The sequence below is a fragment of the Branchiostoma floridae genome, chromosome 7, assembly GCF_000003815.2.
Source record: "Branchiostoma floridae strain S238N-H82 chromosome 7, Bfl_VNyyK, whole genome shotgun sequence".
In the NCBI taxonomy this organism is placed as follows: Eukaryota; Metazoa; Chordata; class Leptocardii; order Amphioxiformes; family Branchiostomatidae; genus Branchiostoma; species Branchiostoma floridae.
In genome coordinates, this window is record NC_049985.1 from 4,866,484 (window position 1) to 4,894,348 (window position 27,865).

Below are 27,865 nucleotides of genomic sequence, written 5' to 3' on the forward strand. Positions count from 1 at the left end.
TTTGTTAGATCACATTTCCTTGTTACACCAGCTTGACCCACAAAATTGCATTTTTTTCTTTCAAAATTGCATTGCTATATTTTTGCAAAATCGTGTTGCTTTGTGACACCGGTGCTTGACTTCCAAATTTCTTCTGCGCATGCAAAATCACAGAAATTTTATTGTGACCAACTGTTTTGCCTATCAGAATGATGATAGTATGTACCTATTGTTAAGGAGCTTCATTCAACACCCTAACCCCCAAAACCCTAACCTATAATTTTTATAGTTTTTTCAAAACTAGATTTCCTTGTTGTTTTTTCTTGTGATGCCTGCCTCAAACACACCAGGTAAACTAGAAAGGCCGACATTTGCTTGAGAGCAAATACAGCATATTTCAGCCATCTCCCTCATGCAACAATAGGCCTTGAGGTCGTTGACCCCTTTGGCCATTGGAAAATGACCCAAAAAATTCCCAAATATATCATTTTAAAGTGTTCCATGCCAAAAATTATACATGGGTCATTTGGATAAATATCTAGAGCACCCCTTTACCAAATTTCGGGTCATTTGGTTGTAAAACGAGGGAACAGGAGCCAAAAATGTCCAATTTTTGTCTAAAAATGGCCATAAAATTGCAATATTAAGCATTATGTTGTACTGTATGGAAAAACTGTTATTGAATTCATGCGCACAAAATTGAAGGGCACTTTTATACCAAATTTCAGGTCATTCGGTTGTAAAACGAGGGTACAGGAGGCAAAAATGTGCTTTTTTTGTCAAAAAATGGCCAAAAATCGCAAAATTAAGCATTTTGTTGTACCGTATACCAAAACTGTTATCAAATCTGGGTGGGCATATGATCAGGGCACCTCTGTACCAAATTTCATGTCATTCGGCTGTAATACCAGGGTACAGGAGCCCAAAATATACATAAAAATTGACAAAAACCTCAATAAAATCATTTCAAAGGCAGATATGAAAAAAATGAAAAAAAACACCTGAGGGTATTGACTTACTCTACCTTTGTGCCAAATTTCAAGTCAATCGGTTAAAAAACGGCGGAGTTGATTCGATTTGAAGATTTGGCAGGAGAAAGAAAGAAAGAAAGAAGAAAGAAACATTACGAATACAATATATTTCACCATACCTGATGGTATGGCTGAAATATAAAAAATGTTTGATATTAAGAACAGCAGGCGTTGTAGTTACACTGAAACTGCCATTCTGTGTCATACTTTGTTTTCTAATAAGGCCACGTTGATTTGATTATATGGATGACATCCGCGCTCGCACCAATTTTCGGCCATTTCCAAAAAAAAAAAAAGTTTTCGACCACACAGTAAATTGTGCAAAGCAGCTGTGAAATGAGCACAAATATTCCGTAGACTGAAAACAGATAACTAATGCCATATATAGAATGCCAAAATGAATTTAAAGTCAAAGAATAAGATGTGAAAGGACGGAAAGAAAAAAAAAATCTATTGTTGGTTGGGAGAGGTACCAGTACAGAAAATTCAGGTCCAGAGTATCATGGTATACCATACTATGTGTGTTTAGTCCTATGTTCAACCTTCCTGGCCACTTAGATTTCATACTGAAGGCAACTTTTTTTTTTGGCCAACTTTTTTTTTTTATTCGCTCGCTCGCATCAGTTTTGGAGTTCCCGGAGGATGTCATCCATATAATCAAATCAACATGGCCTAAACACTACTTTAAAAGTGAGACACACAGCTGAATAATATTTTTTCTTCAAAAAAAGGATGTTTTAATGCAGCAAGAAGTTCAATTTTGGAACACATTGATCAAGCATTGAAATTAGTATTCCACTTTCATGATTGGTTACATGGTCATGTGTCATCATTACAACAGTGCACAGATAACTGAAACAATTGGACTAAACTGGTTGCATTTAGAGCCATTTCTGACAGAGACAACAATTACATAGCCCTATTCTGCACAAATAGTCTAAGAATGGTTGCATATCAATGTTTGTCCATCAACTGTTCAAGACCTGGGAACAAAGGGCAGCAAAAACTACCACATGTATCACAAAGACTTGTATTCTTGGACTCTACAGTCTTTCACAGTACAATAGATATTTGGGGACTTTTGGAACCTTTCTCACAGTCACATCAAGTGGCATCAACAACTTTCTGGCATTCAACACCAGAATCATCCTTTCAATCAAGTACATCACCTATTACAACTTATTTGACTGTTACGAACCTTAACCCCTTGAACATTGCTAACATGCTACTGTTACAATGCCACAACTTCTTCCAACTGTTTTGATTGAACAATCCGCTTGGTGGTACAAAAACATGTTAAAAAATGCATTGTAGAATATCCGTTAATTACTGACAAATAGTTCATTGGCATAATCTATGTAGAACGAATGTAACAGAGATTTGACTCAACTGAATTGTAGAATAATAAGGAAAGGCAATTATTTATAAACATGTGCGAAGTCAATGTTTGTAGACTATAATGGCTTTGATATAATTGGTATAAGAAGAAGTAATCTATAACACTTGCAAGGTAAAATGATTTAAATGTTTATGTTACACTGAATGGTTGCACTCAACACTGCTGTAACAGCACTTGAAGTACATTCAGATGACCCAAGAAGTTTTACAAATACGAATGGCTTTTACGGTTGCATAATGCGGAAAACGGCTACAAGTTTGTGTTTGCTGGTGCCATTGTTATAGCCGGGGGAAGCATGTTCTGGTTGAAGTTGTGGGAAGCCAGACTGATGATGCAGGAAAGACACTTAGTGGATGGCAACTTGGATTGGCTGGATGGTTGCTTGACTACAGCTGTAAAAAACTTGGGCGGCCGCAGACGTCATCTTACTGCTGTTGAACAGTCTGCTTTTCTTGTTCAATAGCTGTAGGGGAAAGACCAACAAAAAGATGTTAACGTTACATGATGAATGTTATGATAACAAGAAAACAATGGATAGTGAGTGAGTGAAAACATTCCTAAAATGTCACAGTGCAAAATTTTAATTATAAAATTGTTGATTTCACCTCCATAAAACAGGAGGTATTATTTGTGTGTGTTTTCCCATCTGTGTTTCTACACTTGTTTCTACACTACCTTGGAGACACTGAAAAGGGAGTTAGGTCAAAGGTTCCAAAATGAGGTTATCTCAATTCCTGTCTTCAAGTTCCTGCCACATACATGACTGTTGCTTAGAGGGGGCCAGAGGGGAAATGCAAAAACAGAATCAGCCAGAAATTCACAATAATGAATAATACATTATATTCCCTAAAACTCTAAATATTTAACAGAGATATAGGAATTTAAAGGGGTTCATCTTTTGACTTTTTTTTTACAATATCTCAACATATGATAAAATTCATCTGACTGATAAAATGATACAATAAAAACACAAGATAGCTTTGTATCTAACCTTAAGAAACAGGATATCCCAGTCCTCCAACCACACCCTTAACATAGATCAATATTTCCAAATGGACCTTTACTGGAATGCATAATTTGATGTCTGATACGCTAAACGAGTGTGACACATTTGTGACAAGGCCCAAGAGGATTCAACACCTTCTAAAATCAATAACAACACTCAGGCTAAGTCAAGGGTGTTGGCTGCTAAAGCTTACTGAATATTATATCGAATATGCCTGTCATACAGAAGACAAAATTCAGCTGTATTTCTTGCTCGCCAGAAGCTTGGTTGCTGAATTCAAACATCGACAGAGACTGTGGAGCGTATTTTTGCCTGAAAATCCAGCTAATCACATTGGACAGGGGTTGGGCACCTGCAAACATCCGCCAATCTCTAAGCATCATACAATGATTGAGATACCACCAAGCATGAATTACTGCCAAAATTTTAGAGCTGGCATACATGGCTGCTGAAAGATTTTCCTTTTGCGTGACAGAGAGCAATATAACCAAAATGAAAATGAAATTGATACTCCATTCATTAATAGCATGATTTTTCATCTACTAACTGTATAGAGTAAGGTTGGGTAAGATATCAAACATCCAAAAAAAAAGATAGAAGAAGGCAACAGTCACCAAAAAGTCAGTTGAATAAAACATTTGGATGTGTACAGAGAGTTCTATTAGTCTTTGAAGGAGGTTCAAGAAACTTTTCTACTTTTACAACTTACCTTCTTTAGTTGGTAGTGTATTCTTGACTGATGTTTCAGTCTTCTTGAGCTTGGACTTGTCAAACTTGGAAACTTCGCTCAAGTCAGGCTTGTCGCTCATGTTGGTGGTTAGAGTTGTGGACTAGTAGGACCTGAAAAGGAATAGAAACATTGACCATTAAATAAAATGCTGACAGTAGTAAAATGGATTTTTAAAAAAAAAGTTGTCCCCCTAATACAGCAATGGACTCTCCTAGAACACCCCTATCTATGCAAAATGGACTGGTCTAAGTGACCCATTTTCCATTCTAGTGCTCAAGCTACCCCAATACCAAATTTCAGATCAGTTGGCTTTTTCATGACACAGGAACCCAAAATAACAAAAATTCTAATTTGATCTGATGTGACCCAAACGTATGTAGGAATGTCTAAATAAACTTCCAGTGTTGACTAGACTGAATCAATAATGATACAGGAAGTATGGACTGCTCCATTGTAGAAAAGAAGGAAGTAGATCAACCCTGGAGCGAAAAAAAAACAAAGCTTCAAGGAAGGAATTTTGTTTGTTGTGCATTTAACTGGAAGGTGTTTCCTACTTCCAAAATGAAAAACAATTATTAAATTGCTTTTGGGGAAGGGAAAGCATTGCAAATTTGCGAAGGGCATTTGGGGCATGAGTTCTGATGGATGGAATCAATCGGCAGCTTCGTGAGCAGCATAAGAGGAAGTTCCCTCTGGTGGGAGCCCAGGGCAATCAGGAATAACAGGTGCAATTTACATCATTCAACGGTGAGAAAAACTAATGACTTGCGATGGCTGCAACGAAATTAAGGAATCACCATGGCATACAATAATCATTCCTGTCATATTAGCATCTATTAAGACAATACACTAATGCAGCAATAGAGGAACTATATCCTTAATTCAATAAACCTGAGAGCGCTGATCTTATTACAGGCAACTGTCAGAATTAGATATTTAAATTGATGATTGATTATGGCCATACATTATCGGCTTGTGCAAATTTCCCACATTTCAAGCTTAATTTTTTCTTATACTCCTTCATTGAAAATTATGATGGATTCAAAACTTTCAATGTTGTATTATATATGTCCTAGCAGATTTATGTCAAGTTATTAAATATTTGTTCAAAAGAGGCTCAGTATTATAGACACCAATTTCCAAAAAAAGAATTAGATTTTTAAATTGAGATTGATCATAGCTGCCCTCCATACATTACCAGCTTATGCAAATTTTCCCACATTTCAACCCTCTTTTATACTCCTTCATTGAAAATAAAGATGGATTCAAAACTTTCAATATTGGTTGTATTCCCCAGCAAACTTAAGACAAGTTGAAGATTAAAAAGGGGCGCAGTATTATAGATTTTACAATCAAAATGGTGAGAAGAGAGATCTACACTGAATTATTCAGCACGGGGGCAAATGTCAGCCGAAAATGGGTGAGAAAGACTGATGCATATTTATGTACGAGGGTCTGCATGTTCTTTTACGTAAGGCGTAGGCAGCCTATTTTTATTTCCCTTAACACGTAGGGAAAACCATCTTATCTAGTATTACGTAATTTGTAGAAAGGCGACCAACTTAAGCGTAATTGCCTTCCTTGATTTAGCGTAATACGTAGGGGGTTATTCTGAATTCAGGGTAAATTGTTGTCGGGACCCCCCATGCAGACCCTCATGTACGGTTTCTCCTGCTGATTCTGACCTTCAGATATGCAGAAGTTGCCCTGATTTTTCCTGTCGTTCATGAAAGTAGGACAAAATTGCATCATTGTCGGTCATCAAAAAAGACTCCAATAAATGCTAGCTGCATATGCAATATGAAAGAACACCAGACCATAGATCTAGTTGTTGGATTTTTGAGAGGTATAGATTTTGAAGCATGCAGAATCAATTTTTCTTGATTATTTTGCCAACCATGGTTTCCTTGTAAACCTAATTCTAAAGTTCAAAGATGTCTTTTTGAGTCAGTCTTCAGACTTAGAATATTTTATGGCGCCAAATAAAAGAAATTTTCCACTGATATTAAGTACTTAAGATGAACAAGTCAAAATTTCCCCATTATTCACCAAATTCGCACAAATGCATATTTTTATTTCCTCAATATTACTAGTTCTACTGCTACCAGTAGTATCTTGCTCGTGTTGGTGTTACATTAAATTGTTCAGAACTAAATGGCACCATTCTACCCAATTATAGATACATTATGACTTCTTCTTTCTCCATTAAAACTTTATAAAAGTTCTGCAGAACCATTAGGGTTAAATTGCTTCCTCTTTTTACTACGAGTCAATTATTCTAATAATAGCTATTATGGTTAAATTATCATCAATCAATTGGAAAGAAAATGTACCTACGATACTGGTATAGAGTCTTCATTTTACATTAAGTAATATTGTATGGCATATCCTTTATGTGTCTATAAGACAGTTTTTTTCATCTTTACTTACATCGGAATTAACAGAGATTAGTTAGAGGGGGTTAAAGTGAGTAGGTGCTCATGTAACCTCCTTGGTGAGTTGAATAAAGCAGACAGATTCAACCTTGGTGTTGTTAATGTGCTGCAAAAAAGACAGCCAGATGAGATTATGCTGGCAGGAATGGCCTTTAGAATCAAATTTGTCCTCCTAGCCTGCTTCAATTTGGACTTACACTTCATAAATCTTTCAGTAACAATCAATCATTAAAAGAGCCTTTAGAAGGAAAAAAAATAAAATTTGTATTCTGGACCTGCATTTCTATGGCCCTGACATGGGAAATTAATGCTATCAAAATGCGTCCTGCATTGCCTGAGCTTTTGACACAAAAGTAATGGGAACAGTCCTTGTCTGTGCTGATAAGCGACTGTGCAAATTCATGGATTTTCCTGTTCACCCTGTGTCGTGTATCCATAAAAATGACTTTGTGATATGGGTGAGGATCAAAATCATGCTTTTCAAAAAGGAGAGGGGCAAAGATGATAAGTTTTACAGGTCCCTGCATAGCAATTGCTGTATCAGACAACCAGTTTTATTGGTGCTGATGGCATTCATAATGTCCTCTTTTACCATTTGGCTTTTAAAATGTCTGTAAGGTGGCGATTTCTGTCAAAGGTGTTCTTTAGGACCTGCCACATCATTTGACTGGTTTAGAATGGATACAATTCTATTAGTGTCAGATACAAGTTGATACATAAACTTTATATCAGTTTTATTGTTGCTGATGGATATATTATATGGTATGTCATATTGTACACAGCAGTTAGAAACATGCCTCTCTACGCATTGTACTAAAAGGTAAAGGCTAGGAGAAGGGTGAGGATGTACAAAGCATGATGGTCCTGGAGGTCATCACTGTCCGTGGTGCTGAAGACCTGACCTGCTAAAGATGTGGCCTTCCATTGGGTGGAGCCCAGCTGGCAGTGTTATAGGGAGGTGGTGCCAAAGTATTCTTACTTAATGACATTCACTCTTACAAACTGTCTTCTTATAAATGCTTTCTTCAAATTATTTCATGATTTGTGCAGTCAAGTGATCTTCTTGGACAATAACCGTTCCTGTGGTGAGTGACTTTGACAAGTTCAACCATTTTTTTCCTGCTAGATGTACCAGAATTGTCTTGCCAGCTCATTCCAGTAACACAGAAGAAGAGTGATGTATGTCACTCATAACAGGAGTGAATCTGTGAGTTTTAACCAGTTGTAGAGTTTCTATTGCAGTTTATAGATGTTGAAGAATGTCGTGTTGTCACTATGTCAGAAAAGTTTCATCGTCATACCAATTCTTTGTATCAATTTATCATCCGTGAAGTGCCGTACTTCTGAGTGCACCAGACAATTTTTATGCTCCATACTTTTCAAGTTGACAAGGTATGAACAATAACCGGATAACATCATGAGAATGAGTCCGTGTGCTGGAGAATCATTCAGGAAGGAAAAATTATTATGAAAATGATTCTATCTCTCGGTTGTAAAAGGCAGCTTTAATTGCTCCATAAATTCAGACTCCTATCTGCAGTTAGTCTGATGACCCCATGAAAGGCTATAAAGAGAAGCACGGTCCCAAACGGCTCCCCGAAGACCCACTAGTTTGCATCACTTCCCTTCTATATGTCACTACAGGGGGGGCAGCAGATGGTGGGTCATTCTGGGGCCATTTCAACAAAGAACGTAACATTACAGGATGTAGGAGCAACATAATCATGCCTGTTGAACTGTAACATAAAATATAGTTTGAAAACTAGCAATTACCACTTTTCCCATCTGTTGCCATATCTACATCCATTATATAGAGAGAAACTAGCATTTCTTCTTAAGATTTGAAATGGACCCATTGTCCGGATTTTTAAAAAAAGAACAAAGTTTTAGTTATTAGTGATTTTAACAATTATCACCTTTAGCATCTTTTACCATTTTTAAATCCATGATATATCAAGTTATTAACATTTCTTCTTCAGATTCAAAAGGGATTCTTTGTCTCAATTTAAAAAAAAAGCATTTTTTTACTGTTACCTCGCAAAGGGAAACATAACCATCTGCAAGCAACATTCCTTATGAAGCACATGGGACATTAAAAAAAAAACACTCAGACTGCAACTTTTAAAAAATCTTGATCCAAAGAGGTGGTTTTCCTGAAAACCCCATACATAGCCCCATAGCTGGCCAGGAGCCATGATGGGTCTTAGATGATTTAGATAATTGGCCTCCCTTTAACCATGGCAGCTGCACAAATTCTTGAGTTGAAACCTACACTTCAGACATTCTCACAGGCACCTCAAGAGACTTGAACTGCGCAACACCAGTTGTGTCACGGACTTGGCGCATGACATCATCTTCAAAGATGACTCAGACTGAAAATATCTTGGAATATTCAAACTTAGAAATGACTATTTCAATATATTGGAATACTTACTTAAGGAGCTTATCAAATTTAAAGTAAGGACCTTGTGAAAATAGCAGTTTCTATGCTTTGGTGAGTCATAATACATTTTGAGTCATATGGTGATATTCAAATGAATAAAAGAGCTCATCACTGAATCATGTCATTCATGCTATCTTTACACTGTAGGTTATACAGGGCCATACTGTTGAACATTGTCAGAAAGCTAGCTCCCAACAGTGACATATACAAACAAATTTTTCTACAAACGAAATATTTTCCATTCCTTGGAGCTCAGCCAAATGGCTTAATTGACAGAAACAGGATTCGAAATGCTTTGCTTCTCTTTTCTGCTTTGATTTATTCATATAAAGTCTCATGAGTGTTCTTTTGAATTTGATGAATCGTAATATATTTTTGAAATACCAAGAGTTTCCAGTCAGATTGCAGGAACTTCAAGGTATTTTAAGCCCTGGCTGCAAACACCAGAGACTTGAGTGCGTGATGTCTGGAGTCAGTCTACACACACGCCTAATCAAACTGTAATACATCATTACGTAATTGCTGCCTTTGTACATCACGTTGAAAGGTTTTACACCAGGGCATTGTGAGCTATTGTTTAACAATGACTTTGGTCATGACGGGTGCAGTAATTACCCATCTGGCTATCTTAATAAATACAGTGAAGACTGAAGACTGACGTGGTCCTTACTGATAAGCACCATAGAAAACATGGCGCCAGGATCTGCCAAAATAAACTGTGCCAAAATTTACAATCTTCCTGGTTTCTGCAGAATTTACAGTTGATGCCAACAACCATATTTCATTTATTTCTGGACATTTCAAGAGTAGAGTAGAGAATCTTTGATTGGGTCTGAGTTTGTACTCCATGCGCCGCTGCTCATCAACCGCTGCTTTGACTAAAATTCCAAATGCTATGCTGAAAATGTTATGTTCTCAAGAAAAAGTACTACAAATCAAAACATGCAACCCGTATGACCGACACACATTTGCTGTTGGTCGCTGTATGATATTGATGCCACAATGAAAGTTTCATGCGGGCTGTTGGAAAAATAAAACTCTTTCCTTTATATTATCTGAACGATTCTCCAAGTTGTTAGCAAAAATAGCTTGCTCCACAATGATTGACAGCTTTGATATCAATTAATTGCATAGCTCAACTGAACTCTGATGACCCAGAAAACTATGATTGACATCCTCAAGGGCAGCCTTCAGGGATCTGAGTCACAAGCTGAGTCATGTTGGGCCAATGGGCCTGCTTCCTTTTCCATCTGACACGAGATGACAGGGGCATGCTGTGGCTTCCTCTTCTTTTGTTGTAGAGTTTTGGACCGGCGCCAAACTTTGTACAAAAGGAGGATGTTTGGTTGGAGACTGTTTTGCATATTAATACTTCCTGTCTGATGGAAATAGAATCAAAAGGATTCCAGGCAAAGAAAGTTCCTGTTTCTTTCTTCCTCTTTATCAAGGTATTTGAAATTCATTAAATATGCTTATTGTACACTACAATCCGGCAAATCAAACCTACTGTATTTTTGGCCAATCTTTTTATCTACATTGTGGATTGGAGCTCTAAACAATGATTGGAAGACATTAAGATTAACTGGACACCTAGGGGACTGCCAAATTCCATGGGCACTGCTAGAAAACACACTTAACAACCACAAGCATTATAAGTCTATGATAGTTCTTTCACTAACCACAACACACACACGCAGCTCAAATGCGACTACATGGAACACTGGTAAGGACATTTTTCACATTATTTTGTCAACAGAAGGATATAAACCAAGGTCCTTTTAAAACTACATTCTGTACTTCAAAACAATTGTGAAATTCTGAATAAATAAATACAGATGGCAGGAACACCTAAGGCCATGTTTCCTGTAATTACACCAGGTCAAAGAAATGACCACAATGACATACTGTACAGGTGACTTATTTGTGCCACCTGCTGGCACATACTACCCGTTGATGTTGTCTAACTCTATGCAAGCCACCTGGTCACATAGGGCCGGTTTACAGGAGGCAAAAAAATGAGTCGTGGCATGTCTGGATGTGACATATTGCGTTTTTTTTTCATTTTTTCACGGACAAAAAAGCGTCCTAGGACACACGCTGCATGGACATTTTTAGGACAAGTCATTTTTTGCCTTGCGTAAACTGGCCCAATCTGAACAGAAATGTGTCTGGGATAAGATCTAGAGGGTAACTTGAAGAAGATTGCTGCCATGAAATTTCAAGTATCCATTTTGATTCATTGACAACAAAACAAGTACAGGTTGTTGCACTGTACTCTGATTATATATATATATATATATATATATATATATATATATATATATATATAATTAGTTGTGCATTTACTCAATATACGTAATTTGGCATTCACAGAAAAGGACATTCAGAAAAGTAGGTTAAAAAGTTACTTACAGAAAATGGCAAAGGAAGCTTTGGGGACAGTGCAACCAACAACAGGTTTGTGTCCAGCGGAAATGTGGAATGCCGCCTTCTGGCTAGTAACTTTACCTATCCAAAATACCAACTCAACCACATTCCAACATGATTTTTGGACTACCAGGTATTCATGTCACATGATGTAAAGAAAAAAAGGATACAAAAAATAATAGCTTAATCTACCACTCAAATGTCACAACCATAGCATGCACAGAACATGTCAGATATCAGAAGTTCTGCTGCTGTACAAACGAAAGCTGCTAGGGGGCCAATAACTGAATCATTTCTTCATTTTGCCTCGTAACCATCACACTAAATACAATAAAGATCTATCATCAACTTCTCTAGTTATGTTGTTCCCAAGCACACAGTCAAGAAAAAATATTACCTTCTTGGCAAAGTTAAGTTCTTTTAGTGACTTCTTCTAATACAATGTTGGGTCAGAGTGAGACACTTGGGTATAAGATTATATACGAACTGAGTAAGTTACAATTATAGGGGTAAATAAACTTACAATGCAAATGATCCAGAAAAACTGGACACTTGACAGGATGCTAATTTTTACAGGTAACTTTATGGAAATGACCAATTACTGCTTCATCATCATTTTTTCAATTAGCTTGGGTGGGGCACCCCTGTAGAATGGAAACAATAGTAGCAAGAACAGGTGTCTACAATGTATATGAAGAATTAAGCACATGCGGCCCTTAAAAATTGGGAGGGATGGAAAATTAGCGCAGTGTTCAAGTGCTCAGTTAAAACCAATAGACATTCAGACAAATAGAGTACAAAAAAACGTTGTTCTTTTCAGACAAGGCTTTTTACCATTTACAGGATAATCACCTGTATGAGTGTCACTCGACACTGGCTTTTACAGGTAAGAATACTGAGATGTTTACAAAACTGATAAGAATTGTTTGGGCTTCAAAACTGGTGCCTGCTCCCATGCAGAATTCCCTTTCCTGACAGGATGGGGAGGACAGAGCTTTGTAAATCTCAGAGGATAATGATGGCAGGAAGTTGATTATCCAAGACATGTTTGTAGTGATTGCACTCATCCAAAGAAGGAATTTTGCCTGGTCATGTTGATAGTAGCTTATCTGAAAGCTAGATCCACATCATTATCTATGCTAATTTGAATCCCTACTCCTCTACATTTCAATGATAATGTGAAGGGAGAGATAAAACAGGTCATGCCACAATTTTTAATAGCTCAGACAACTTCTTGCAGATGCATAGGAAAGACAACGGTTTAATGAGTTTGAGTGTGGTAATTGAGTATTGTCCTCTCCAGTTTTATGGTAATACTCTGGATAGTCTGAACACCCTGAGGAAAAGTCCACATTTAATCACAATCATTACAAAAATATATTCCTAAATTTTTTAACATTAAAATCATGATTTGACTTTTACAATGTACCATGATGTTTAGTATGTACCCGGTAGAAACAATTAGTTAGAAAATAACAGCTATTCTTAAAAATGTAAAAATCATTGGTTCTTGTTGACTTTTCGCTCTGTCAAGGCTTCTTAAGGATGGTAGTTAAGTGGGCAACTGTCTTTGGAAAAGAATGCAGACGATTGTGTATTGTGTAAAGTACAGCACATTTAGCACAAGTACAAATGTCTAATGGCTAAAGCCTAGCTGGCAGCCCACAGAAAAGGGTTATTGACTGGTTAAACAGCATACCACACAACAAAGGACCTTCTTTTAACCATTCACTCAACTTATTCTTTCTAGTCTAAAGGGTAAATACGGGCCCAAAAAGTTGAGCACTGTTGAAAAGCAGTTACGTCACCGTTGGACCATTTTTTCATGACATAGTGCTCTGATAACATTATGGAAATGCACAGTGCAGGTCTGTCAAAGAAACCATTTTCTAAAAATGTAGACCAGGGTCATGCATGGAAAATGACATTAGCCAAAAATAGAGCAATTTTGCCTTAAAGCAGTAGCACAAGACATTTCACTGGGCAGGTGTGTGGTGTCAAAGACCTAGGTCCCCAAATTCACTATATTTGGGCATTAAAATTCAACTACTAACCCAGTTTTTCAACACCAAACCTACTAGGGTCCCTCAACCATAGATTAGGTACAGTAAAAAAAAACATGTCTTTCGGGCACTTAATTTGAAGGGACATTTCTGAGGGCGACATGGTGTTCATGCTCAATGACAGCCCACCCATTTTAGGAACGTTGCACTGAAATGGGCCACACTATAATATGCAACCCACATACCATGATTTGATTTCATTGCCGGCCAATCTGTTTTATATTCCAATTGCAGACAAAGAAGAGTCAACTGTAACATGCTTCTTCATGCTTATATAGAAATGTGTTGAAACCAATTCAATTATGGGATTGAATTGCTAAGCTAAATTGAACATAATCTTTGGATCCTGTAAGGAAAATCCAATGACATCACACAAAGCCCCTTGCATAGTCTACAGAAAACACTGCCACATGCTGACACAATACACCTGTCTTTCACAATGTTCCACGCTCCAAATCAAAGAGTGTCTGCGATGAATAAAGATTTCGGCATTGTCTTCTTCCTTCCTAAGCTCTACTACGTTGTTGAATTGTCACAGACAAAGTAAGTTAGCGAGCGAATAACAATATGTACCTGGAATGGGGAAGTATTGTCGCGACACTGTGCTCTTGTCCTCGGCTGTGTTCCTCTTGGCAGCTTGGAGCAGAACTGACAAAGCCACTGTTTTATGGAGTAGAAAATGACGTACACCCATGCCCATATTTGGAAGCTCCCCCAAATGGACCAATCAGAGCCCAGAGGTGCCAAAGACAAATTGTCTGGGTAAAAGGAAAAGGGTGGGGAAGGGGAGTATGGTGCTATCAGACAAGAATTTTCAGTCTGCAGCTGGCCTAGTGTCAGATTTCCCCAAGATATTCAGCTATATCTTCTTTGGGATTTCCTGAGTCATTGGTTGGGATATATTTCCTACTTGTAGATGGTAATAACAGCATTTGCGATATATCAATACGAGTATTGAACGTTACAGCATAAAAGTGACATCAGCCATGGCTACAAGGGGTTTTTAGATTATATATAATTACACAGACGTGTATCAAACCTACCAGATCAAGGCCTTGATAATGCATATGCATAAGACTTTTCAAGTACTACTAGTAAGTAATATGGGACTGATAGCATTTATTTTGTTAAAAATAAATATAAAATATAAAATATGTGACATTACAGCTAACATGAATATACAATGAATGGATGCGCTATTTGCATGTCTGAGTCACCGCATGCAAAACGTCACACAGAAGGCTTTGCTGCTACGGTACCATAAAGCCCCCTTACGATAAACATTTTATCAACACTTACTCATACTGAATCATTCAACAACACGTACAGGACTTTTTTCCATCTATGATAATAAATTTTTGCAGCTTCATGACAACATTTGTCCCAGATTTGGTTATCTAAATAAAGTTGGGTGTACATGTATGTCATTACATTGGATCATACTGCTTATCAATAGAGCGTATGCCAGTTCTAGAAAAAGAACCCCCCGCGAAAGGGCTGTTCTAATGAAAACCTTGGCCCTTTAAAAAAAAAAATATGGGAGAGCTTGAGTATTTTTACACTGTATATTTTACAGAGCCAGTTGTTCAAGTATCAGATCAAACCTCTGAATGTTGACAATTGGGATTGAAAAAATACATATTTACAACAGTACAATAGCTACAGTATCTTAATTAAGATACAAATCAAAGTTGCACAAAACTTCAGTATAACAAATTATGAAAAATATGACAGAAGTCAAAACTTCAGTATAGGACTATGACTGTAAATATTAATTTTCATTATCAATTGGCTGTATCATGTTACATTCAGTTTGTAAAAAAAAAAAGCCCCCAAAAAAATGTCACACAGAATTTTACAATTTGTGGTTCATTAAAAAAAACCAGAACCGATGAAATAAACTGTTGCCTTGTTTGTGACAAAATCAATGTCACCCAGAAGTATGAGACATCACAATCATCATGTTTTCATTTGACAGAATTAGTTCATGTTCTCTTGACAGCTGCATTACCACATTACTGACTCATGGGTCAATGGTATAAAACCATGTGAGGAAGCATGAAGGTCTTAAGCTGCAAAGCAGGGACACAGTTGTCAGGAAGACAACTCATGCTCAATATAGGGCGTAAATAAATGCAGGTATCGTTTTGTGTTTGTGTGTGCCTCAGGGTTCGACAAGTCTATAGGGAACCATCCTTCAAAGACTGGAATGATTAGAACCCTGTTGTTCCTTCCTCACCCAGTCACTGACACCTGAAGCATGTCCCACAAAACTACTCATGATGACCCCATTGGATGTTGCAAAATTTATAGTTCATATGATCAACATAGCCATTGGGAAGACAGTAGGAGGAAAATATTGACATACTGCAACTGATCAGTTGGATCAATGGAATAAGAACAACAGGGAAGTCGCATCAGTCCTAGGATGTCCCCTGGTGGATGGGATAGGTACTGCATGAAATGAGGCACTTTCAATAATATGTCATTAATATTACAATCTTCCTTCATACATCTGCCTGGAGATATTGACACCCCCTAAATTCAAAGTGCTTTGTACATTATCTTGGACTAAACAGGTTGATAATGGGAGGATCCCAATTTTTTTCAAAATAAATAAAGGAGGGTCGAAATCTCCTTTTTGACCAGCATTTGGCAACAAATAGATGGAGACTAGTTATAACCTTCTTCTGCTGCCTAACCCCATAACAAACACAGTTGGTGCCACATGGCTACCTTACCTCAAGCACCTATAAAAAACTTTAAAGTTACAAACTTATCCAAGGACTTTACCTGAATCTACCTGAATTGAAGAGACCAGTGCTGTGAGGCTGTGATTCTACCACCTTAGGCACCAGAATCAAGTCCTCTGAAGGCCTCTAAAATGTAGGCCGAGTTGTTACAGTTACTTTCCAATATCAGGGAACAAGAGCCCACAAACTACAAAAGAGCTCTTCAAGTTTAATTATTTTCGCGGGAAAAAGTCACGATGTCATGACGTCACCTACGTCATCTGGCCTCACGTAGGTCACGTGACTTTCCTTCTCTTCCTCCGAACTCGTCCTTTGGCAAACGAACTGCCGGTTTTACCCGAATATTCAAACATGTTCTCACGCAGAGGAACTTCTTGCTACTCCACAGATTCTAGGATAAAAGAAGATTGGTATAATTCTAAAAATACTGAATAATAAAGCACGATAAATTTGCATAATAATGAACAAATAGCCCCTAAAAATGGATACTCCGAAGCTAGCGAGCAAGGGCGATTAGCATCATCACAATTCATGATGTCCTATATCCATCCGCGTAATCTAATTTGTTCCTCAATATTTAAGATTAAAGGGTAGCTTTGTGAGTTTTAGTATCAAAGTAAATACATACGTATACATACGAATATTCTAAATAGGATTTTACGGATTTGTACTGAGAAAACCCATATTTTGCCGAAATAGACCTACTTTTCGTGCGGACTTATTTATGCTAAGCAGCGTACAACAGCCGGCTGTGTTGTGTTCTACCTTCTCTAGAGTTCAGGCCGGTGGGCAGAGTCTGGACGACACAATTTCACACGTTTTCAGCCCAAAATATGCCGGAAATGACAGCAGCGGAAGCAAAGCTAGATCCCACAGGTTAGTATATTTTTTCTAGACCGAGTTAGATTACGTAAGTTCTAGTTTCCGGTGTCTCAAACTTGTCCAAAGTTGAGCCGGTCATCACTCGCGGGGGCCGACATGATGAAAATTTGAAAGGCGAGAACAATGACGTCCGAGGTGATATTTTCGGGCCGAAATAATTTCTGGTGACGACACTGTCTGATAGGAACTGCGCAGAAACCTTTTGCACAATCTCAGAGCCGTTCCACGAACGGACTTTGACTCGCCTGTTCGCTCTCGATGTCTCCAGGGTTGGCAGAGCTGGCCCATCAGGAGTACCAGGCCGGTGACTACGAGGCCGCGGAGCGCCACTGCATGCAGCTCTGGCGGCAGGAACCAGACAATACCGGCTGTCTACTGCTGCTCTCCTCCATTCACTTCCAGTGTCAGAGACTAGACAGGTAAGAGATCTCTTCATATTTGGTAGAAATCTGAAAGAAACCTGCGCGTAAACGCAACGATACTGTAGGAAAAAATAATCGCCCCCCTCCCCACCATCTCTGAAATTCTTCACCCTATGTTCTAAGGTTTTTATATATTTGGAAAAAAAATTAATCGTTGTTGCTATAGTATTGAAGTACATGCTTGCGAATATTCTCACTGATAAGTGATATCTGTGTGTGTGTTACATATTAGGTTATAACAGAGGTGTATATGTGCGTATAATTATATTTACTTAGTTAGACTGGGGAGGAAATGACGTGTACACTGACGATGTTTCCAGACTGTCTGTCCTGCTTACATCACTGTGATGTTGACATTTAGATAGGTCTTTTATGAACCTTTCAAGTGTGACTAAATAAGAACTTTGTTTCATGATTTCAATTATATTATTAAGTTTGTATTGTTGTGGCATTATTGAATTTGTTCATTACGATATTGATTGTCTTGTTGAGTGTAATAGTCATGAAACAGTATTTCTGAAAGCTTGGCACAAAATACGAAACCCCCGAAATCCAAAAAACATGAGCACAAGTAGGTATGAATGCAAAACAGTACATTGGTTTTCAGAAATACTGCTTTCTACATTGCTGTGTGAAACATAAGCTTATATTATGTTATAATTGTATCATTGTGCAATCAACTAAAGAGACATTTTAGGGCATACACAGATTATGGGGGGGGGGGGGACCATTTGTGAATGCAGCTATGTTGGTGCATTTATGGGTGTTTTATTGTACACATTTGCTGTATGTGTGAAGCATTGCTAATGGTTCATGTTACCACAAAAGATTGGTACCAAAGAAGAGCTATTGTGTTCAAGATGATGATATTGAAGGTGTATTTGTATATGTATGGTTACTACAACTCTGTGTAACAGTTAATGAAGTGATGGATGATAGAGTTAACCAAGGACACAAAGCTTCCTGGAGAATTCAGTGTCATGGGCTATGTATCCAAGTGTGGTCAGGGTCATCTGCTGACTTTACTGAGTCACTTTGAGTCAAGTCCACATCTGTTTTACTCACTGCAAAAGCAGCAAAACCATGTGGTAATGAATACCACCAACTGAGCTTGAGAACTACTTACTTAGGGGAGACAGAGTTGCGCAAGAATTGCCACGGACCAAGGAGAATTTATGTGTATGTAAATTTATGCTTTTCAAAATTCATTTGCGGTTTTGAAGCCACTCAGCTATCAGTTGCAGTCATGGAGTGAAAATAGATGTTCCACATCTATCCCAGCATTCCTATACAGGAGGCTCCAGCTGATCGAAGGTCATCTATGCTGTTACTAGGTCACACATGGCAGGAAGGGAAAGAATCAAATGTGGACGAATTGCACACAAATGTGGAAAGCTTATCTAGCCCCTTAATGGCTCAAAAATATAGATTGTTGATGATATGACATGGAACAAGAGAATACATTTCCTTTAATCTTTCTTTGGAAATACAGTAGATTTACTGTAGAAGGGTGCTTTGGACCTAGTTTATTGTATAAAGAATGTATAAGCCAATGGTAATGCAGTTAGTAGAGAGTACTTACAGGATGCAATCAGATTCCAATATCTGTCAAAGAATGTTTTTGTCGCACTGCTGTAAAAGAAAAATTCTGAGGAGAAGATGCTGGACCATATTAATTATAGCCAACAGCTGGAAGGAGCATCTACATAATCTCCCAGCAGATGTTGGAATGATTTTCTACCTCAACATGTTCTTGTAGATCATTTTCCCGATGTGCTGTTTTTTTATGGCACTTTCACTCACACTTATCCTGTCAGAAGAAGTAGATATAAGGCAGATGTTACGATTTTCCACCCCAGCATCTGCTTGGAGATTAGATCTACACAGAAAAGGGCTAGAGAAATCTATGGCCCATCATATCTAATGGTAGTTGTCCTTTGTCACTGTCAGATGAAAGATAACTTGATTTGAAGGAATAATAGATTCAATCTGTAGAACTTGTGTGGATGCCAACACTGGCCAACTGAGCTAGACCCTGAAGCATAGATATTGAGATCAGTCAGGGAGTCTGGAATCCAGGCGACCCTAGAACAGTAAGTGAGGAACAAGTAAACTGAAAAATAGATATAATATGTGATGATATGGCCATGAAAGGTTATGTGTATGTGTATTTCTGGCCAATATTTGGCCATATATTTTATATTATTATATGTACAATCGATGAACAAAGAAAGAAATGATGGTGACCATTCTCATTGAGTAAACCCGTCTCCATCGAAGTCAGATATAATTCATGGTTGAATCACACATCGTGATGAAATTTATTTATTTATTTACAACATAATCACAGGAACAAGCTGGAAGAGCTGGGGCTGATTTGTTTCTACATAAATGTTACTATGCATCTAAAATCCGTTTCCAAGAATCATTCCAAAAACAGTTTCCAGAATCATATTGAATGATGATATTCAGTAGCCTGGTTACCAAACCCCAGCCCGATCTCAAGTATCTATCGTCCAACACAAAAGATATTTTTGAGGTTGGGGTATGGTATCCAGGCTACATATTCAGTTGCTTGAGTAACTGCCTTTTGGCGTATCTTATTATTTGGATGTATAACCTTTATCGACATTACTATAAATCTCCTGAATAATGTGCAATTTAATAACTGATAAGTATCTCTATAACTTGCAAATATGCAGCCTTCACTGGGATGGGCAGATCATTGTAATTTTTATTTTGTAAAACATATATGAACTACATTTGTTACATTGTGATTTGTATTTTGTTTACAATATTTTTCGTCTGCTTCTCTTTTATTGTGTTTTTGTTTTCAAAGATTTCCAAATTCAAATGCTGGCTGACAAGAGTATTGTCACCAGTAGCATGTTGATTGTTGAGACTTCATTGGTCTATTGTGAGTTCATTTGTCTTTTGTAAATCACATCAATCTTACTGGAATTACCTTCAAGCTCTTTTTCTCACGTGCAAATTCGGTGCATAAATGAGCAAATAAGTACTGTTTGTGTCTCTGTGCTTTATCCTGGAGACAATGGATGATTAGCCAAAGATGCTACTGTATGGCTTCCATGTGTAATTATCGCACCAGACTTGTTCATTGTCTTTCTGCAGACTTTCTGTGTATGTGGTATAATGAAAAGGCCAATGATTGAATGTATTCTTTTATGGTCACTTGTGCCTTGTGATTTCCTGTATGTTCTTGTAATAAAGGCAGTACACACAATGGAAATTATGTGACATTATACGATTAGGTTTGATGGGCAGTGTAGTGGCTGAATAAGCTTCATACTTGATGGTGTATATACTAGTTTATTACCAACATCATTGCTCTAAGTCATTGACCAAAAAGGAAGAGGCAATTCCAACATGCAGAAGTTATTGTGTTACCACATATTGTGTTATTGTATTGATTTCGTTTTAATGTTTAAACCTGAACCAAAACACTTGCAGGACGAAAACAGGCTAGGATTGTAAATGTTATGTATGTTGTATTTCAGGGTTCAAACTACTTTTTCTGTGGCCTACATGCAATGTTGTGATTGTTGGCAACTAGCTTGAATTATTTTTGGAAGAAATACTTCAAACAGTGTTCTTTTGGAGACAACTGATAGTACAGAGTGCTGGTGAATGTGTTTGGAGACAAGTTTGTGATAACAGGGTCAGGGGGTGAACATTCCACCTCCTGGTGCTACAGACTTGTTTTCGGAGAAGTGAGGTCAAGCTGGCTCCTGGAAAGGCTCTCAAGATTTTACAGCTTCATACTAGAAGCAAACACTGCAAGGAGCCTCAGGTCCTCCAGAATGTTCTTTGGGTCCAAGGAATGTACATAGCATGATAGTATAATGTCACTGTTTTTTGCCATGTTGAAGTCAAAGCAGTTTTCCCCGAATTCTGTTGCGGGGACCTGTTATCCTGACTGCTGTTACATGGTGTTGATTCTAACATTTGCTTCAAGCAGTACATGTACTTGTCTTGCGATTCTGACTAACTGTACTACTACAATGTTCTGATATATTCCAATTGTACAATGTACATTGTTTAACTGTATTTGTTTACTTCAAGTTCAATCAATGTTTGGGGAAAAAAGAAGAATCCCTCCCAATAACAATAATTTATTCAGGACTGAAACCGGAAATGCAACTTTTTTCCTAGTCCTCATTCACTTAATGCTGTTGTACACATATACATGTATGTTTGCTGATCAGCCACAAAAGTAACAGCTGCAATTGTTTTATGTGCTTAACCAAGAGTGATTTTGCAGGAAGGTTCTGTTTGGAGAGGTCTTCTTTGTCATATTTTTAGCCCTGGCTGTTGTGCAGAGGCACAGCTGCAACTGGAGATAGCTCAGAAAGGAAATATCCGCCGCAACAGATATGGGCTTAGGGGAACGGATCCGGTCAATATTTACATTAGGAATTTTGTTTAGGAGATATTTTGTGCTGTCAGCTGGTTGTGAACTGGAAAATATGGTTTGCTGGATGGATTTCTTGCAAAAGTAAAAAAATGATATCGGACTTGGGGTATGGGAGCACAACATATTTATGCATGGATTCTGTATTTGTTTCTTATGGAAAATGGAAAACCACAATTTACTGTTTTATCACGGTCAGTGCCAGATTACAGGAATTTGCCTTCATAGCCATTGGAGCACATATATTGAACAATGCGGTACCAACTTACTTCTAGCAATGAGTTGATTGTATAAATTTTTATCATTATAGATTTAACGACTATAGGAGTTAGGGAAGTTATATGAAAGCAAGTCAGGAAGACTATTACCTAACTGATTGGCTGCAACCTTTTTTTGGGAAAAAAGCATAAGCACTTTGTAACTTGTTGCTATGGGTAAAATCGCCGGAAACGACATTGCATTCAAGGTTTGAAGGATATCTATCATCGTTTAGTTGCCAATGTTTGGTGGATCACACAGTTAGGCAGATGGGTACAAGTGAGGCCTCAAAAAGGGTAGGCTCATGGTCTGCTGCAACTTCAGAAGCTCTCAGTGAAAGGCATTGTATAGAGGGTTCAAATTACCCCTTGAGACTGGAATGTTTAAAAAAGGAATAAAACTTCAAAGTTTAAGGATTGCTGTCTGCAAGAATTGGTCTGGCTTAGCTTAAAAAAATTGTCATGGCCTGGGATTGTGAAAAAACTGGAACCAACATCACCTTATTCTTCAGAAGTTGTACAGTTAGGTAGATGGATTTGATAAGTTTCTTCCCTGCTCGTTTCCTAATCTTATATTCTGATTTGTCCGTGCAATGCTTTTGGTCCATTTCAGTATTCTCTTACAAAGTGTTAAGTAGCTAGAGGAGTGGAAACAAAGCTCACCATGGCTAATCTCATAAAAGTGAATGGTGTCAACTAACAATGACATCATTGTGCAACCAAAGGTGTTGTTTTGCTTTTCTGTCAATATTTAATCTTGTTCAGCCAGTCCAAAAATGTTGGAAATCTTTTATTCAAATGGTAGGTTCTAATTTAGGATGCAGCCTTTGAACACCTTCGAATTTTACGAATACAGGTGACTAAGCAAATAGTCTGGTCCAGGTAAGCAGAATTTACTGGTAGGGTGGGTGCACGGCATGTTTACAGTCCACTTCAGCGCAGGGGAAGTGTGTTAACCTTTGATATAGTACCTGTGCGCTGAGATATCTTTATTGATCACGGAATGATCTAGAAAATGTATGTCTTTATCCTCTTCTTTTGCATAAAATGTGGATATAGTGGAAAAGATAGAAGTAGTTTGCAAGTTAATTGCACTTGCTGCAACCATATCCTGTGGTGAGATTTAGAACTAAAAGGATGTTAATCAATATGTTTACAGATGATAGAGCCAGCTCTATTGTTTTGCCGTCAGCTGTGTTTTATTGTTTTATGTTCCCTTGAAAGAGATTGCAAATTTGTCTGGGATACACGTTACTTGTGCTTGATGTGGAGTTGTCTTATTACAAGGCCCGTCCAATTACATGTACCTGTGCGCCAACGGTAATGAAAACTGCATAATTCATGACGCCAGCAACTAGTGAATATGGTAGTGACGTGGGAGGGCTGTACGTGACAAAGAAAAACGTGGCAACAGGCATGATTGTTTTTGTCTGCCAGCCACGCAATCTATAGGCGCACATTTGGCGTCAGCAGGGGCAGTGTCAGAAGTTGTTTTCGTAATAGAGCTGTGATCTGATTCTTCTTGCAAGTGTTTAGGTGGCCGGGATCTGATTCCGTTGAGTGAGCACAACCGTTTTGAGCCCACCCCCCAGAAATACCTAGTGTAATTACCATGGCCCTCCAGCTGCCGCAGGTGTGTAGCACATAAAGAGGTGAAACTGGTTGAGCCAGGAGAGGACTTAGCCCGCTGTCTTAAGAGTAAGACTTAGAAGGCACAATCTTCTCCACCATGTACTATTCCAGGTATGTATGAAGATTGGGCAAGTATAGAGTACTGTGATTTGGCAAAGTATACTATTTCATAGCCAGCAGTATTGGTGACTTGAGTTTGAATGAAATGTTGCGTCAGAGTAGAGTAACTAGATTGTTCTTGTTGGAAACTTGAGGTTGTTAGCTCTGATATCGATTACCATTGAAATCTATCAGGCACTCTAGCACTCAGTACTTGTTGAGAATGTGTGGTCTTGCCGTGACATCCATACTTGCACCTTTTGCGACGACATTGCCTACCAAAGCTATTGTCACTTGACAAAGCAGTTGCATAATCCTCTCAGAACCCATTATTCTTTTGTCCCAAGACCAGTAACGAATGCTCAGAGTAGCATAGCACTGTCCTATAGAGTCGTTCATTTAGCAATTATGGCTCAAACTTGTGACAGTAATTGCTTGAAATTTAAGTCAGGTAAGGAACACCACTATAAGTGGAAGCTGCCTTTTCAAACCATTGGAGATTTACCACAAGTTGTAGCGACGTCACAGTCAAAGCTGTTGACTTTCAATGAAGTCGAGTTTAGTTGCACATGCTTTTTGATACCAAACATGTTCATGGTGTGAAAACGTTGAACATGAACCCCTGAATACTTCATAATATACGGTAAATCTACAGTAATTGATATCCTAGTCCTGTACAGCCCCAGACAAATCATGCAGTCTATAATTCTTAAGTTCGATGTAAACTAGTCTGAATAGGATAGGATCAACATGTTGAAATGTTGCATCATCTGTCTCCAAGCAGTCAAGTTATTCATAATACTGTAACTTGAAGACTATTTACCTTTGTACTGATAGTGATATAGTGATAGTGTGCATCCTCTTTATTGTAGCCTGGTAGCATACTATCGGTAGCTCACCGCTATCTCAACGGTGTTTTGAGTGTAGCCTGCCCGCTCAGTTCATTAACTCATGTCGATTTTTATGGGATCCTGTGGTTGCAAAAACTTAAAAGGGTAGCTAAAAAGCCAGTCTGACAGAAACAGGCATATGCTTGGCAGACTGGGTGGGGCAAAACACAGATACAGTAGAATTGCACAACGGATTAACGCACACTTTTTTTAACTGCACAGAATACCCAGATCCCAAACTGGTGCCGTCCAGCTAGATAACTTCGCCTTTTTGCACCAGCCGGATAGTTGCACGAAATTCACTGGCAAATAGGCAGTGCAATTAAGCGGCTTCTACTGTAAACCGACCGGAGGAGAATGGTGACCAGGCTACTTTATTGTAGAGACCACACTAGCGAATGCAAATAATACATCTGTGTTATTTGCAGCCGGTAGGTGCCCAAATGTTTTTAGTAACGAGGCTGATTTACATGCTCGAGGCATCTCCTTGAACACGAGAACCCCGTTTTACATCCCTTCCGAAATGGAGATAGAAAATGAGTATTCCATACGCTTGTTCCTTTCATGCTGGGAGGGCAATGACTTCCATTTTCAACAGCTGGCCTTACTTTGCCCATTGCGTATGTATACTTTTGGAGTGAGTCATAACTGTGCTCTGTCCAGGATTAGGAATTCTGAGAAAGCTGTGGACTTCGCTCTTAGGCTGGTAGTTTCCTGCTTTTACCAAGGGGATACAGTCAGCTTATTTCTTTTGGTGAAAAATTGTAATTTTCTGGGTGTTCATCTCTTTGCATTTTACTTTGCATGGTACTGACTTCCTTCTTTTCCTCGAAGTTAGTGGGAAGGCAATGAATATCCCATCCTTAGAATTTCCTGGTGGTAACATTTACCCTGACTCTGTGACGTGAGGATTGAAGGTGACAATCTACGTTAGAGGCAGTTGTGATCCCACTTGATATCATCCTGGGGATCTCTCCATGGGTAAATGCGAGGTCTCTTGCCCTTGGCATGCGTCATTCCTGCATCACTGGGGTCAGGCTAGGACACAAGTGTGACGCAGATCAAAAAGAAATCTAGTTTTTTGAGTAGGAGGCATCCTTCCTTGAGTGTTGTCATTGTACTAACACTACGTCACCTTTATCCGCGGGTTTACCTATATCCGTTGTATTTAGAAATGGGATATTTAGGAATATCAAGTTGACGGACGGCTGTTTCTAATCCATATTTTGTCAAATCAGAGCAGTTTGCAACCACCATCCGTCGACATGATATCCTTAAATACCCTACGTTTAACAACGGATATAGGATACCCGGCAAATATAGGTGAACTAGCATTGATAAGTCTAAGTCTAAGCATTAATAAGAGTATAAGAGGATTCACTAGAGACATGTTGTTAATGCTGTTGTAAGAAGACAGCTCACAGGGGCACCTTACAATCTCCAAACAGATGTTGCGGTAGGCCATTGCAACATTTTGTAACATTTTTTATGACAGTACTCCATCCCATAGCATATCACGGAAACGTTACGACTTTTAACCCCACCATCTGCTTGGAGGTTATTTGTGGTTACTTTGCATGTAAACGAAGTGGGCAGGAAGGTCCTAATAGATCGTAAAACCAGCATGAATAACCCCTAATCTGACCTATGACAAATGGATAGACGTTACAAAAGTACAGTTGTCTTTCATGTCTTTTACCCTTCTGGTTTCAGAAAATAAAGTTGCCTTCCAGATTATTTGATTAGTTCTAGCGTAGTCAGCAAGATGTCTGTAGAATGGAGGATAATCTAGTAAGCTGAAATCCCCGTGCAGTCCTGTGGAGCCTCCTGATCAATCTGGTCTGTTTGAACTGTAGTGGCTGCAGCTGAATGCCTTCCCCACAGTTCAATAACCAGTTTCATTTCCCCAGAGGGTGAATGCATGCCAGCCAGCATGAGGGGGAATATTCAGGGCCCCAATAGGGCTGCCCAAAATGGGCTGCCAGGCCACATGGCTACTCATACATTATCTTTTGCATCATTCCATTAGACTGGTCCACTTTACTCTTCAGGGGGGATGGATATGTTTTTTTATGGTATCACAGATCGCCATAAATCACCCTAAGTGGTAATTTCCCCAGTATATATATCAATGTTCATATCAGATAAGTTAGCTACTCATCAGGCTTGGTAATACTAGCGTGCGAGTGAAGTCGTATTTTGTACGCTTTGTCTTACCTAGAATTTGGCTGGAAATGGAATTGTCCAGCCTTTCAAATTAGACTTGTGTACACCAGTTGCCCCTCATTTTAACCCTGTGGAATAATGGATAGCTGGGGATTGCAGAGGTGAGCGTTCACTGTCCTCCAGGTTTTTACTTGGCAATTTCAGCCCTAGCTTTAGTGTGTGTTATGGGGGTGAATTTGTCTAGGGCATTGTGGTGCGAAATTTGTTAGATGTCTGACATGTATTTTCGGCAGCTGGAACAGTTCAGGACCTGTTTCCATGTGTTTGTTCCTCGGTGTATATCGTATGCCCCCCTCCCTCATTCCTTCTGCTTCAGTCATATCATAAATATTATCTTGTGTTTTCAGCCTTACTTTCAGAATTTGACTGTTGTACCATTTTTATCATTATGGGTCCTTTCGGATGTAATATACTGACAAGCAAGGATAATACATTTTATTCATACATTGGGATAATACATTTTAGTCATACATTTCTGATGACCTAGTATATTGGTTTAGGGTGGTCGTGGAGAAACCAAAAGTTTGTTTGTGTCCTGTGTCTGTGATATTGCGGTAAAACTAAAAGTAAACCTTTGTTTTAGCGAATGTAGGCCCTTCCTTTGTGCTCATGGTGGATTGAATTCCTGCGTGAACAGGATCCTTCTCAATCTGCTCCTGATTGGGAGAGGCCTGTTTGCTCTGCCTCCACTTTTGTTTGCTCAACAGAAGGCCCGGGCCCTGAGCCCAACTTCCTCCCTCACCCTGAAGGTCTATGGGA

At 38.5% G+C, this 27,865-nt stretch overlaps 1 protein-coding gene and 1 long non-coding RNA gene across 10 annotated transcripts in view; one reads left to right on the plus strand and one right to left on the minus strand.

The window, feature by feature from the left end:
* Positions 1-1,718: 1,718 nt before the first annotated feature.
* On the minus strand, positions 1,719-16,986 carry LOC118419579. Of its 4 annotated transcripts, XR_004831634.1 has the most exons (4): positions 16,972-16,986; positions 16,317-16,657; positions 4,125-4,255; positions 1,719-2,872 (listed from the first exon to the last, which is right to left on the minus strand). It is a non-coding gene; the product is annotated as an uncharacterized LOC118419579 (long non-coding RNA). The 4 variants fall into 4 exon arrangements; XR_004831633.1 differs by lacking the exon at positions 16,972-16,986 and having other exon boundaries at positions 16,317-16,745; XR_004831635.1 differs by lacking the exons at positions 16,317-16,657; positions 16,972-16,986 and adding an exon at positions 14,087-14,182.
* A 4-nt stretch (positions 16,987-16,990) lies between these two features.
* LOC118419534 (UDP-N-acetylglucosamine--peptide N-acetylglucosaminyltransferase 110 kDa subunit-like) overlaps positions 16,991-27,865 on the plus strand; it is a 32,827-nt gene continuing 21,952 nt past the window's right edge. For 3 of the 6 annotated variants that reach the window (XM_035825958.1, XM_035825959.1, XM_035825960.1), the window contains exons 1-2: positions 16,991-17,142; positions 17,417-17,567. In XM_035825958.1, coding sequence (XP_035681851.1) covers positions 17,100-17,142; positions 17,417-17,567 — 194 coding nt within the window. In that variant the 5' untranslated portion in view covers positions 16,991-17,099. Of the gene's footprint in view, positions 17,143-17,416; positions 17,568-23,865; positions 24,003-27,128; positions 27,208-27,865 lie in introns of those variants that run through there. The other 3 variants (XM_035825963.1, XM_035825964.1, XM_035825962.1) reach the window with 3 other exon arrangements.